This window comes from Haliotis asinina, chromosome 10 (assembly GCF_037392515.1).
Source record: "Haliotis asinina isolate JCU_RB_2024 chromosome 10, JCU_Hal_asi_v2, whole genome shotgun sequence".
NCBI classification, from domain to species: domain Eukaryota; kingdom Metazoa; phylum Mollusca; class Gastropoda; order Lepetellida; family Haliotidae; genus Haliotis; species Haliotis asinina.
The window spans coordinates 23,648,113-23,663,684 of record NC_090289.1 but is presented as its reverse complement, the minus strand read 5'-3'; the positions used below and the strand labels follow the sequence as shown (position 1 = coordinate 23,663,684).

The 15,572-nt window shown below is 42.4% G+C and overlaps 1 protein-coding gene across 2 annotated transcripts in view; it reads right to left on the bottom strand.

Moving 5' to 3' along the window:
* The window catches only part of LOC137254669 (inversin-like), a 63,647-nt gene extending 50,454 nt beyond the window's left edge, over nucleotides 1–13,193 (bottom strand). Inside the window, exons 1-3 of one of the 2 annotated variants that reach the window (XM_067792514.1) lie at nucleotides 13,082–13,193; nucleotides 7,939–7,995; nucleotides 7,288–7,402 (exon numbers count right to left, since the gene is read on the bottom strand). In XM_067792514.1, the coding sequence (XP_067648615.1) occupies nucleotides 7,288–7,402; nucleotides 7,939–7,980 (157 nt within the window). In that variant the 5' untranslated portion in view covers nucleotides 7,981–7,995; nucleotides 13,082–13,193. Of the gene's footprint in view, nucleotides 1–7,287; nucleotides 7,403–7,938; nucleotides 7,996–9,746; nucleotides 9,950–13,081 lie in introns of those variants that run through there. The other variant, XM_067792513.1, reaches the window with a different exon arrangement.
* Between the last annotated feature and the right edge of the window lie 2,379 nt (nucleotides 13,194–15,572).

The following is a 15,572-nucleotide window of genomic DNA, read 5'->3' as shown; positions in this document are numbered from 1 at the left end:
ATGATATTTGAAGTATTTGTCGTGTGCAACTTAACCTTCATTTCTCTGTGTTTTGTCTGTATCGGGTATTATATAGTTAAAACTAAATCTTACTTGTTATATTATAAGATGGAGTGTGAGGAATTGCTCGAACAATTGTCGTTGGAGGGTTCCCCCACTGGGGATTCCCCCAAGCGAGAGAAACTGGTGGCGTTGGCTGTTGGCGGCAAAGCCAAACATTACTTTGGAGACTACACTCCAGATAAAATTAACAAAATGTCAGCCGAAGAAATCGATAAGCTGTACGCTAGATACGAGTCCCGGCTCGGAGCAGAAATGACAAAGACAATAGGATCGGCTATGACCCAGATATACACTGGTATTGTGTCACATTTCCTTCCCATTCCACCAGAGCGCCGACTTTACCTGTGGGAGGACCTAGATAAAGACCCTTTTATCGAACACGCCGTGAGCTCTATCAGCTGCGGGCTGTACCACAAATATGGTATGTTGTTGGCTCCAGTGACGGCGGCTATTATCACGGCAAAACATTGTCAATTTGAGAGAAAGAATAATAATAATAGTATAGATGGATGCTGCACAGGAAACCCCAGTGGAGGAGACCCCAGTGGTGGTACCCCCCACACCCCAAACAGTGAGTCCCGAGGTGACGGTGGAGACCACTTCAACAGTAACCAGACAGAAGAATCCTAAGAGAGTAGCTGCCGGTAAAAAACGGTGGTGTAACCAACATAAAGTGACCAACCCAACCCGACTGTTGTTGGCTGTAGGTGTAACTGCTGCCGTGGTTATAACATGGTTATACGTGGGGGTACCCTCCCACAGTGAGCCACCACCCCCCACGCCGCCGGCAGGCCCCACTATTGACCCGCATATCATGTTATAATTTTAATATTTTATATCATATACATAATGTCTGAGGGGAAAACGTTCGTCAACGACGCATACCACGCCACAGTGGTCGCTAGTCTAGCCGTAGGGTACGCTCGGTTGACTAAAATGGTGCTTAAACAACCAACTATCAAGCTAGATTTCAACCTGCAGGATATGGGTATGCTCATAATGAACCTTGGTATGGCGATGGCCACAAAAGACATCCTAGTAAAACAAGGAATAATACCTGATAATATAATGAAATAAATATAGGGATGGCCACGATAGCTATGATGGTCGGTGGGGCGTTAGTGAATGCCCTGGCATTTTCCGGGAGTAATTACCTCTTCTCGAAACTACGAGATGATCACGCGGCTGAAATACAGGAAGAAAGGAAGCGACACGATCTCGCTACTGAGAAATTACAAAGAGCACAGGCCGAGTACGCTAAAAAACGCCTCCAGAGGATCGATTTTATTAACGAACAACTCACGCGTGAAAACCATGCCGTTCAAACATTCAACGATGTTGATGAAGCAATGAAAGAATACTATCTACTAACTGGTAAACAATTGGAACCGCTCAATAAACCCACACTCGCTCAGTACTACACACCATCCAAGGGACAAATGAATCGTGAACTGGGCTTCATAGTGTTTGGTATAGCAGCTACTGCGTTGGTTGCGAAGCAATTAAACTAAAATACCTTTATAAGTAAACATGAGACCCGCTCCATATCGATGCGAATACATACTTATGGGGAAGACCGAGGCCTGTGGTAGGAAATGCAGGAATCAGGGGTTCTGTTGTTTCCATATGGGAAGTCCTAACTACACGTGTTCTGTGTGTGGTATCGGGGTTAAAGGGCACTACTGTCTATGTAAAGCTCACGGAGCGAACGTAGTCAGACATCAACTCATCTACGAGAATAAAAAAGGCTATATAAAAGAACGTAGGCGACTGCTCAAGATAGCCACTTAAGAGTTACCTCCCCTTACTGTGAACCAATTAGACATTAGTTCTCTTAGGTGTAAACACGATGTCTACTGTGCGCGAGCTCAAGCGGGTCGCAAAACAGAGAGGTGTGATCGGGTATTCTAGAATGCGGAAGTCAGCATTGTTGAGATTACTAGGTTTAGAAGCCCCTCCTACAGTAAAACAATTAAAAGCTCAAGCAAAACAGCTTGGATACACGGGTTATTCAAACCTGGGGAGAGCCGGGTTAACCGCATTGTTATCACATGCCCCCGTAGCAAAACCTCCCACTGTAAAACAACTGAAAGCCGAGGCACAGGATTTGGGTTTAGGCGGGTATTCTCGTATGAGAAAACCACAGCTTTTAGAATTATTACGACAGAATAGAGCTATTGACCTACAGTTCGTGCGCACTGAGCGCGCTGTAGGCAACTATTTGAGAGGTTGGCGCATGCACGTTGATAGAAACATAGACATTACAGATATCAAGCCTCTGATAGCTGATAAGGTCAACCAGGAACTAAATAATCTAGGAAGTATCAAGTTTCAGATCACAGTGAAAATGTCACTCGATAAGCAGGTTGGGAGTACCACTGAGTATGTTCAGCCTTACTTCCGAGGTCAACAAGAGGTCGCCACACATACAGAGACCATTGACGCATCAATCGATACCAGTTTTCAGCAGATACGAGAATACCTAGAACGCTACACACACTTGGGGTCCGGGTGGGTTGTAGATAAAATCGATAATGTCTATCTAGACATAGCTAACTACGTGCCGTTCAGGGGCGGGTCATACCTAGCCTTGCCTCCCTACTATAGAAACAAACATGCCATAGTAAACGTTAAGAATAGAGGAAACGATTGCCTGAGGTTAGCTATCAGGTCAGCCTTATTTCCAGCTGGCACTCATTCAGATAGGCTTTCTAGCTATCCCCAAGACGATGGGCTCAACTGGGATGGTATAGATGAACCCACCCCCATATCCCAGATCACTAAAATAGAAAAACAGAATAATCTGGCTATAAATGTCTTTGGGCACGAAGGTAACACAACAATAGTACACAGGGTCAGCCCGGTGAAGGATCGCCAAGTTATCAATATATTCATGATCCAGCGAGGTGACAAGTATCACTACACATGGATAAAACACTTTAGCAAGCTGTTGTATGACCAATCAGCATACAAAGGAAAGACCCACTTCTGTGAACGATGTCTACATGGCTTCACCCGAGCTGATTTATTAGAATCCCACCGGGATGATTGTCAAGGTGTGGGGCAGACGGCCATACGAGTCGACATGCCTAAGAAAGGTGACAATATCCTAAAATTCAATAACCACAAGAACCAAATGTCTGTGCCTTATATTATATATGCCGACTTCGAAGCCTTAGTGGCTGCCGCCGGCGAGGCTCCCAGTGGTAGCTTCACCTACAAAACACAAGAGCATAAAGCCTGTTCGTTTGGATACATTGTCGTCCGTTGTGACGGGGAAACGAAAGCTCCGGTAGTGTATAGGGGGCCTGACGCGGCTGAAAGGTTTCTAAAGTGTTTGCAGGAGGAAGAAAAAATTATTAGGAATGCATTGTATAAAATCGCTCCCATGCGTCTGACCCGAGTCGACAGGCTAGCTCACGCTAGTAGCACTAACTGTCACGTGTGTGACTCACCACTTAATGGTGATTCGGTGAGAGATCACTGCCACATAACTGGTAAGTATAGAGGCGCCGCTCACAACGCGTGCAACCTCAAGCTTAAAATCAACCCTAAGACAATAAACATCCCCGTTGTCTTTCACAACTTGAGAGGGTACGACTCACACTTGATCATGCAGGCCATCGCGAAAATCGATGGTAATATAACGTGCATCCCCAACAACATGGAGAGATACATCTCCTTCAGCTTAAACGGACTTAGGTTCATTGACTCGTTTCAGTTCCTCCTGTCGTCACTCGACAGTCTGGTCAAGGCCAACAATACCTTCCCTATCACCGATCGATACACAGACGCCGAGACTAGACCCCTGCTTATGAGGAAGGGTGTGTACCCCTATGAGTACATGGATAGTTGGGCTAAGTTCACCGAGACCAGACTACCCCCTATTGACTGCTTTTATAGTAAGCTGAATGAGGCGTCCGTCTCACGAGATGATTACTCGCACGCGACTAACGTATGGAATAAACTGGGTTGTAAGAACCTGGGTGATTATCACGACCTGTACTTGAGGACAGATGTACTGCTGTTAGCCGACGTGTTTGAAACGTTTAGGCGGACATGTTTCAAGCAGTATAAACTCGACCCCGCATGGTATTACACCAGCCCAGGTCTGTCGTGGGACGCCTTGCTTAAAAAGACCGGAGTTAATTTGGAATTGCTCACAGATTACGACATGCACCTATTCATTGAGAAAGGTTTGCGAGGTGGGATTTCCATGGCATCCAAACGATACGCGAAAGCAAATAATCAATACGTGAAAGGTTACGATCCTAACAAACCAACCAATCACATTCTCTACCTCGACGCAAACAACCTGTACGGCTGGGCCATGAGTCAGTATCTACCTACAGGGGGATTCGAATGGGTACCCCACGTTGATGTTATGGGGGTTGCACCAGATTCGAACAAAGGTTATATCCTCGAGGTTGACTTAGAGTATCCCAAGGAATTACACACATCGCACAACAGCTACCCCCTGGCCCCCGAACGTATGAGGGTTAACCCAGACTGGATGTCTGAGTACCAACATAACTTGTCAGGTGGGCGTGTGACAGATGTTGAAAAACTCGTGCCTAACTTAATGAATAAGACCAAGTACATCGTTCACTATCGCAACCTACAGCTGTACCTGTCGTTGGGTATGAGGCTGACCAAAATACACAGGGTGCTCATGTTCGACCAGAGTCCATGGATGGAGCCCTACATCAGAATGAACACAGACCTACGAAAAAAAGCCACCAGTGATTTTGAGAAAAATCTCTACAAGCTCATGAACAACTCGGTGTTTGGTAAGACTATGGAGAACCTGAGGAAACGCGTGACCGTGAAGCTGGTTCGATCGAGTGAGGAAGACAAGCTCAGGAGATTGATAGCCAGTCCGGCATTCAACCGTAGTAAGATATTCACAGACAACCTGGTTGCCCTACACATGAAGAAAAGTCACATAAAATTCAACCGGCCTGTTTACGTGGGGATGAGCATCCTCGATTTATCCAAACACCTGATGTACGACTTTTACTACAACGAGCTCAAGAAACAGTACGGCGACAGGTGTGAAGTGCTGTACACTGACACGGATTCCCTGCTGATGGAGATTCGAACCGAGGACGTGTACGAGGACATGAAAAAACACCTCGATTTATACGACACCAGCGATTACCCTAAGACCCATACCCTACACAGCACGGTAAATAAAAAGGTCCTAGGTAAGATGAAGGACGAGTGTGCTGGCACGCCCATAGCCGAGTACATAGGTTTGAGACCTAAGATGTACTCCATACTGAAAGCCGACAATAGTGAGATCCGGAAGGCTAAGGGGGTTAAGAAGTATGTGGTGAAACAACACATCAAACACGCCAGATTCAAGGAAGCCCTGTTCAAGACCCGTACCTTTAGACATAAAATGAACACACTTAGAAGTGATGGACATAAGATATACGGACTGACTATAAACAAGACGTCCCTATCGCCTATGGACACGAAACGTTGGATAGCTATTGATGGTATAAACACATACGCGTATGGACATGAAAAAATTTGAGGCTATTTACTACAGCCCGCGTGGGTACTGGAAAGGAGCTAGCGCAGTAGATAAGCTAGCTAAAATAGCGCGAGTACCACCGGAGGAAGCCAAAGCGTGGCTTGAAAAACAAGCCCTGTGGCAGATCTATTTGCCGGCACCACGCTACGTGCCTAGAAGGAGGTTCGGTATTAACATACCTAATAGCGTTCACCAGGCAGACCTACTGTTCCTACCCCACGACAAGAGGTACAAGTATGCCTTAACCGTAGTGGATGTAGCCAGTCGTTACAAGGAAGCCGAACCCTTGACCACGAAAGATTCGGCCCAGGTAGCCAGAGGATTTGAACGCATATACAAACGCAGCCCGCTGACGTGGCCAACAGAGCTGCAAGTTGACCCCGGACGGGAGTTCATGGGTGCCGTGTCACAACTGCTAGCCAAACACGATACAAAGGTCAGGCGTGGCACGGACGGAGCCCATCGCAGCCAAGCCATAGTTGAGAGATTTAATAGGACTTTAGCCGAGCGCTTGTTCGGCTATCAGTATGCTAGGGAGATGGCCACCCCTGGAAAACGATCGACTGAATGGGTCACGAGGTTACCCAAGGTGGTGTCGGCAATCAACCATGAAGTCACCCGTCTCACCGGTAAGAAACCGGCAGACGCTATCAAACTAAAATCAATAGTTGCAGAGTCGGCCGCTCCATTGCGTGGGAAGGAGAAGCAGATACCAGATAGGGCCCTAGTGAGGTATCTATACCAGCCGGGGGAACACGAGGGCGATAGCCGTAAGCGGGCCACCGATCCTATATGGTCAGTCAAAACTTACAACATAGATAAAGTGGATATGAAAGCCGACGAACCCAACTTGTACTACTTGAGGGATGGGCCGGGTAGGGGGTTTGTAAGAGAAGAATTATTGATCGTACCGTACGGCACAGTGTTACCTCCTACCAAGGCACAGTAATTACCGCCAACTTTTTTGTAGTAGGGGTAATAGTAGCAAGAGCTAAGGGTCCAACCAAAGCCTTATTTACTAAATAAGGCTTTGTAGAGACATTTCTTGAAAGTGGTCCAGAACCCCTATTCCCTATACTACTGCATAAACTATTAACAACAAACCTAAATATATCCATCTAGTATATTTTTTTATGTGAAACAGCAACTAGAAAGGTTAACAGGCCAACAATTTGCAGTAAATATTCCTTTTTGCAAATCGCATAATTTAAACATGAACAGACAAGGTATATCACATCACATCAAGTCAGGTGTAAATTTGGAATACCTCAATGGATCAGTTAATTGTTATACCCCTAATTCACTGACTTTGCTACTTACTGAGCTTCATTCTTTAAGAGCAGACATTAAATCTGAAATGTCCTTTCAAATAAATTTTCTCAATACAATGAGGATCTATTAGCAGTGTAGGGAAAAAGGCCCATCAGACAGCTTCAGACAGGCTAGATTTCTGATGAATGGTCTACAATTACAGATAGCTAGTCCTATGATCTGGTAAACAATTTAGATGTTCCATACATCTGAGTAAATTCACAATATACTGGTCTTTGGTCTGGTTAAATCTATTTGGGGCTGGTAACATTTTGATGTTACCTGCCCTGACGTCATGCTGACATATTTTATACACTACTATTAGTCAAGAAAAGAAAGGTTCTGCTGATAAATGACTAAAGACCTCATACCTGCAACAAGCCTAGAGAGGGTGGGCTTGTCGCCATTGACAGCGGCTGCATGTAGCTGAGTGATGCTCTCCAGTTGGCCATTACCATTTGCAAATGGGCTCTTTGGGGTCTCCACCTGGCACATATAACAGATTTTCACACAAAGTGGGTTGTACAGGAGTTCAAGACACTACTTCACAGATGGCATTCATCAGCAGTGCAACCCAATGTCTCCATCTGTATTGTAATTGCATGAAAATTATCAAGGCTAACTGATAACTGAATCTGTGCTTGCAAGCTAACAAAAGGTTGACAGCAAGAGCAACAAATTACTTCATCATCATAAGATGACACATACAAACCTAACCTGGCAATAACTCACAGGCAACTGTAGAGTAGACAAACAGCTAGTCTCTGAAATGAACATATTTTACTGAAAAAACGTCCATAGTGAAAAAAAAATAATATAATGAAATGGAGCCCTGAGAATTTCTTAGCTAGACTTGCCACATTTTCTAGACTTGCGTGGGCTTCGTGGATATTTATACTTCAGGGTCTGTACGACAGACTACTTGTAGAGGTGCTCAGTACACTGCAAACCACTTATGACATGCAGGGTGTAGAGAGAAAATAAATTTGATCTGAATTCTTGTTATAAGGTTCAGCATTTACCTGTGATACTGCAGGACTGGAGGGGCCAGCCACGGCTGTCATCTCCCCTACAGACACCTGAAACATAAGGCTACCACCTCAGCCATCAAGTGTTGGATTACACTCAAACATAACACTCCCATCTCAGTCATATAGTGTTGGATTACACTCAAACATAACACTACCACCTCAGTCATCGACTGTTGGATTAGAGTCAAACAAAACACTACCAGCTCGGCCATCACATGTTGGATTACACTCAAACATAACACTACCACCTCAGTCATCAAGTCTTGGATTACACTCAAACATAACACTCCCATCTCAGTCATATAGTGTTGGATTACACTCAAACATAACACTACCACCTCAGTCATTGAGCGTCGGATATTACACTCAAATATAACGCTACCACCTCGGTCATTGAGTGTTGGATTACACTCAAACATAACACCACCACCTCAGTCATCGAGTGTTGGATTACACTCAAACATAACACCACCACCTCAGTCATCGAGTGTTGGATTACACTCAAACATAACACTACCACCTCAGCCATCAAGTGTTGGATTACACTCAAACATAACACTACCACCTCAGTCTTCAAGTGGTGGATTACACTCAAATATAACACTACCACCTCAGCCATCAAGTGTTGGATTACACTCAAACATAACACTACCACCTCAGTCATCAAGTGTTGGATTACACTCAAACATAACACTACCACCTCAGTCATATAGTGTTGGATTACACTCAAACATAACACTACCACCTCAGTCATCGACTGTTGGATTAGAGTCAAACAAAACACTACCAGCTCGGCCACAAAGTGTTGGTATACACTCAAACATAATACTACCACCTCAGCCATCAATTGCTGGCCCCCCTAATCAGTCTTGGACTACACTGAAGCATAGCACTCCCACCTCAGTCATCAAGTCTTGGATTGCACTGAAACATATGGCTCCCTAATCAGTCATCAAGTCTTGGACTACACTGAAATATAACACTCCCACCTCAGTCATCAACTCTTGGATTACACTGAAACATAGCACTACCACCTCAGCAATCAGGTCTCAGACTAAACTGAAACACAACACTACCACCTCAGCCATCAAGTCTTGGATTACACTGAAACAGTCATCTGGATCAATCCTCTCATCTGATACTGATTTGATACACACATGGAACGACTACAAACAAAAGAATTAAGCATATCATGCGTTTGAAAAAATTTGAGAAACTGACAAAAATTACAAATGGAAGAGTTCAGATTGTTATTGTAAAGTAGATAGTGTTTCCTGATCATAAAGTGCAAGTTAGGTCAAATTACGCAACAAACATCAGAAATGCACTTGTACTACAACTTTTCATCACTTGTGACAAAAGGCTATATATAAATCATGTTAACATAAATCCCATTCTACATATATCATTCCCTGATTCTGGTAATTCTAGTATAATGTCAAACATTGTCTTTAAACATCTTTCAGAAACTAGTCAGGCCTCAGATGAACTGTGAATTAACACGGTTCCCACTGTGGATATGGGTACATGTATGTGCAGTTCACAATTTAAGCCACTGATCTGAAGCAGGAGTTGACACTGTGTGTAATCTGGTCATCAAATACATAATAACAAATAAAATGTACAGAAAACCGTGTGAAGACACCGTGCAAGTAGATCTTTGCTTGGGCAGCATGTTTATAATGTGATAATGATTGTAAATATTTAAATCTGTAAAATGAGGAGCTTACCTAGGAACAAAAGCAGGATTTAGATGGTACATACTGGACATGCAAATACAGAATGTTGTGGGTACCTACCCTACTAGTCTCTTCCCTGTAGGTGTGAAGGACCCTGGGGGTGACACAACACATACACAACACCTGGGATATGCCCCACCCCACAGGCCCATACATTGAGTGGCCACTGTCTTCTGACAACATCCTGGCTTGAGCACATCCCTAAACCTCCTCACAGTAGTACTCAATTTCCAGTTTGTTTCTTGAAATAATACACCATCAGCATGACTAATGTTGAGTCTGACTTCTAAAGCCTTGTGTTACCATGAAATCAAAATGTTCAATATGCAACAGTCAAGTTTCCTTGTGACAGCACTGAGTCTTCTTGAACAAACTTGTCCAAATATGACTGATTCCAAACATTCACTTCATAATGAATATAGAACACAGTTTTGAATGTATGAGTACTGTAACACTGAGGCAGGGAGAGCTGTGAGGTGAAGAAAACTCGTAGAGACACACAGACAAGTGGTAACCAAAATGGTGGAGTAAACTGGAAGAGTAGCAGCGTAACCTGATCTGTATCAGGCTGAAGTGAGATGGCAGTGGAGTCTGTGCCCAGGGCAGGGCATCTGAGAAGGGGAGGCTGTAGGGGAATTGCTAACAGTGGCAGCATGTAGCACTAACTGGGAGGTAGATTTAAACTTGGTCTCTGAAAGTTTATAATTTTCATAGAAACTGAAAACGACGCAGCAAAAGCATTAAGAGGGCTTGTGTGAAGATGTTGGGGATTCAGAACTTGGAGAAATTATACACTACTGAATGAGCGTGGGAGAATGGAAATATGTTGTGCTGAAGGAAGGTGAGACAGGATAACTGTGACTAAGTACAGTGGTGGGGCGGTGAGGGGGAGGTGTGTGTGTGTGTTGAAATGGGGGTGGTGGGGTGGTGGTGGTGTTGTAGGAGGAAGTTTGTTTCAGCTTGGTTTGTTGAAGTGAACAAATGATTACAACAGTAAAAGAACCCTTGAGGATCATGGAATCATGAAATCTCACTATTCAAGTAGGACTGCAAGGGAATGAGTATGGAATAGTGTTGCAGAACTTGAACTGACTGTCTATCAAAGCATCACACCAGACTCAGTTGGCACTACATCAAGAACAAGTTTAACTGTCAATAGCTAACATTTATGGTGCACTAAATGAATGACATCAAGAAAATTATACAATAGAAATGCTTTTAGCAAAGTTTCCATACATGTGTACCAAAACAAACATTGACGGATTGACATGAGTATCCACTGATGATATCAAACATACTTCTCTCACCCATAACAACCTCTGTTAACAACCATCTTGAGGAAGTCAGGACTTTGTAAGAAAGCAAGGTTACATGTCCTACTATTTCAACACTACTGTAGATCAAAAATCTTCATCATATCCCCAGATATACAATATAAACAGCCACTTATTTGTGAGGAATAATATGTAACAATACCTGTTTCGGAAAGTTCATATGACAAATTGACCTTTACTGTGAGACAGGTCAAATCGCAACATAACAAATATGTCCTATTAGTCCTGCGCAATCCCTGAACCACGCATTTGAGTAAAATGTCATTATTTCATGAGTGACCCTTCCGTAATCTGAAAATGTACTTGACAGTTCAAGCTTTTCTAAGTAACAAATATACCGTGTTTGGAAAACACCAGAAGAAGAAACGAAAGGGAGTTGCCATGAAAATGTTATCAGTTTGATGTCAGTTTCATCATTTGAAGTTGTGCACTCACTGAATAGTTTGATCTCTGGAAACAAGTCTAATTCATGAACCGATGCTTTGAGGGCAGATACCTGAAGGGTCATGTAACAAATTACAACTACCTCCCAAAGGACCTTTAAAACAAGGCATGGCGTCATTTCAGGAAGGTCATAATATGCATGTTCCGGTTTGATACTGACTTGGTTGATATGGTTGAACATATTTAGTCAAATGCATTTCAACAGAAAAAAATGCTGGTTAACAATTTTTTGGAACATTCTTGCTGCAAACTATGATATGCTGTCCAATATTCATATATCAAAAACCCAACTCTTGGGCTGGGAATGAGATGTATATGAAGTCTGATATAGGCTACAAATTCAACATGCACAGATAAAGCTTGACTAAACAGCTACCGTATTCACGAATAGCATCTGACCCTCTGACAAATCTGGCAGATTCACCAGTGGTCAAACAGAAATCACCAACCCGCCGTGTGTGACTGAATATTTCACAATGTCTTTGTGTGAAGTTGTTACTTGCGGCATGTGACACTTGTTTGCTGTTTAGAAATCTTATGTTTGTTATCATATAATGTTAATAATTTCAAAGGAAATTATAAGAAATGTCAAATCTGAAATGATTGCTTAACTTTATTCTGTGGGTCCTCTGGAGTTTCAGTGGGTCAGACAGACATATGAAACTTACAGGACCCAATGTCCTGTTACTTTGAAACACCGTCATGAACACTGCAACTAGTCCCTGAAATTAACATATATTACAGAAACAAAACAGTTTTTATTAAAAAAAATAAAATATAATGAGTATCTTCATTTCCTGAAGCTATGGAAATCAAATCTTATCACATTTTTCTGTTTTGTACTGGCTTTCTTGTATATATTTGCTTCAGGGTCTGTATAACTTACCAGTGAGACAACATGCACACAAACAGTTAAAATTTGGGGCTGACTGAAGTGTAACTGGTGTTTCAGATTATCAAATGGGTTAGGGTTAGGGATCGGTTGGGGTTAGGGGTAGGGTTGCATTGAGCTGAGGTTGGGGTTGGGGTTGGGGTTGGGGTTGGGGTTGGGGTTGGGATTAGGTTAGGGTAGTGAACATATAGGTACACTAAAGTGGCTTCTTATATTGTTAGGCAATGATATAACCTAGCTTAGTCTGTGTTTGTCTCTTATTAACACAGTAATTGTAAGGTTCTAACATATCATTCATGATATTATCATCCAGAGGGTATTATTGATTTCTACATTAGAATTTGAGGAAATGTGAGAGAGCCAGATATATATTTATTATGCCATGCACTGCCATCATGCAGACCCTAGAAAATATATTTTACAGTAACTATTCAGTTTTACATTTTTAAAAGATCTCTTTGGCAATCGTATCCCCTAACCTCTCTTTCAAATGTCCCGTTTTTTACAACAACACAACATTAGAAATATGCCAGAGGAGATCTTGACTAAATGTACCACTGTAGTACAGAAACCAGGTGCCCGCCAACACGCTGTCAACAGACATGCATGAAAACCTTGTAAATATATATTGGTAATGACATGGAAATGGCTTTGAATAGTCTACGTATTTCAATATCACGGCGCTCGCCTCAGATGGAGTATGAACAGCGCACGGACACACTCACATTTGGTGCAACATTTCACCGTTACATTTGACAGTCATCGTTTAATCCGCCATGTCGTCAACGAATCGTCTATATACACGACGTCGTGTATATTGTGGTACAATATACACGACTGGATAATTTCCTTCCCCGCTTTGCAAGACGCGCTGTGATTGGTAGATTGCTTGTACACCGGTTACAAGCCCTTGTGCCGCCGGAGGACAAGCGCTACATTGAACTGGGCCCTGTCTCGTATTCTATTATCGCAATATTATATTTTTGGTTCTCGAATGTCTTTTTAAAGAAATATTGTCCAATAGTAGGGGCTACGGTACCGATCTCCACAATGTATTCAGGCATTCCGTAGATATTTTTTACGGGAACGCCAAGTTCACTCAGCCTCAAAAACGAGAGAGAGAGAGAGAGAGAGAGAGAGAGAGAGAGAGAGAGAGAGAGAGAGAGAGAGAGAGAGAGAGAGAGAGAGAGAGAGAGAGAGAGAGAGAGAGAGACGCATATTACCCGCATACATTTCTCAGAATAGAGTAGAACATGCCTCCGCCTTATCAGCACTCACTATTAAGTTTTGAAAGTGCTGCTGTTTATACTTGTACTTTAATGCAATTTCACCAAACCGTAAGCAGACATAACCGCCAATATTCATTCAAATCCATGATATGTTTACCTTTGAAAATCTCCTCACAAGATGAAGGGGTCAACTCCTGTATCAGACTTACATATACATCCAGTGCTGAAAGTGTCAAGAATGTACACGATCAGTTACAATGATAACGGCCATAAGTAGTACATGCTAGAGATACAAATATTTTGTTTGTAAATTCTGTGGAAACGCTGTGCTTAATATGTCACGAATGGTCATGATGAACATAGTACCATATATATTATTTACTATTTATTACTTACTTTCATCTTATATCTCTTTTGGACTTGTAATAAATATACTTAATAAACATAACCATTTGTCTAATTGATTCTTCTGGACTGAACCATTGGTATCAGCTTGGGCATTAGATATGCACTGAACCAGACATGTTGATGTTTTAAGGCTATATAAAAAAAGTGAAATATTATTTGTGAGCATAATAAGTTTTTATTGTCATTTTAAAAATAATAAGTTTGACTTTGCCTCATCCCCTTCATACATTTGTCCACCATAAGAATCAGTGTCTGTAAGAACGAGTTTGACTGAATCTACAACTCATTAACATGTGCTAAACTTTCCAAGCGGTATTTCTGAGAGAGAAAAAATAAAAATGTTTCCCTCTCTCGTCACTTTTTTACTATCAAAAATTAAAAAACAAGGTCCAACCGCCCTCGTCACGTTTGAAAAACATGTGCCCGAGAAACGTTTAATTAATTTTATGCAGCCTAAGCTGGTGTAATACAAAGGTATCCGCTGCAGTAGGTATCTTGTACAACACCAGAGTATTGATTATAGAAGGTAAGTAGTACGTATAAGCTATCCATAATCTGTCACACAGACCCAAAAATACATAAATATGTCCAAGAAAACCCATGCAAGTGTAGAATATGTGGCAAGTCTATATTTTCACAGTTTCATAATGTGTATTGTGTCTGGGGGGTTTGGGGCGGGCGCATTGCATCGTTTCTTTAAACATATTTTATTCATGAAAATATACAAGTCATGAATGGACGAACGTCGCTCCCATGTTAAAATATAGAGATACAAGCAAGTATAGAATGAGCTGACACAATAATGCTACAATTGCTATATATCAGCATATATCAGCTGGGACGCATACAGTACTTTGTCCAATTTTACTGCGCATTCCTGTACACGTAACTAAGTGTTTGCACATATTTCATCTGCCACCGGATTCTTGTATTCTTTTAAGCGTACAGGGTCGTGTACTGTACACTAAGGGTTGTGACAACACTTAAAGCGTCAGTATAGTTGGGCTCGATACCGACACCTCAAACTTGCTAGATAACGAGCCTGGTGCCTCATCCAGCTCGCCCACCATGCACGCACACGCTGTTACCATAAATGTGTTCGTGCTGAATCCCTTTAAATAGAAGAATGAATTTTGTTATAATTACATGTATTAACTGCATGTGGAGAAATAGTAATGTATAGCATTATGTATAGGAGAATGTCCAAAACCTCGCTATTATTTTCGCACGTGAAGCTTGTTCGACGCCGTTAGGCCGAGACAGGTTTCACGTGCGAAAATAGTAGCGAGGTTGAGGACTTTCTCCTACTTAAAACAAAGTTCGATCAAGCGTATAACTCAAACCAATGTTTTTGTGATATTCACGAACCAAACTAATGGGGGACTGTTCTAGCTGTACATGGCCATGACCAAACGTGTCGTTAAAACACGCAAATAAACGTGATCAACTATGGGAGGGCGGGGGTTATATATTCACGTTCATCATGACACGTACATCAGTGAACATCGTGGGACTCGGTAGGCCTATGCGGTACGAGTGATTCCGACATCGACGTGTTTGTTACACAACACCGTTTCAC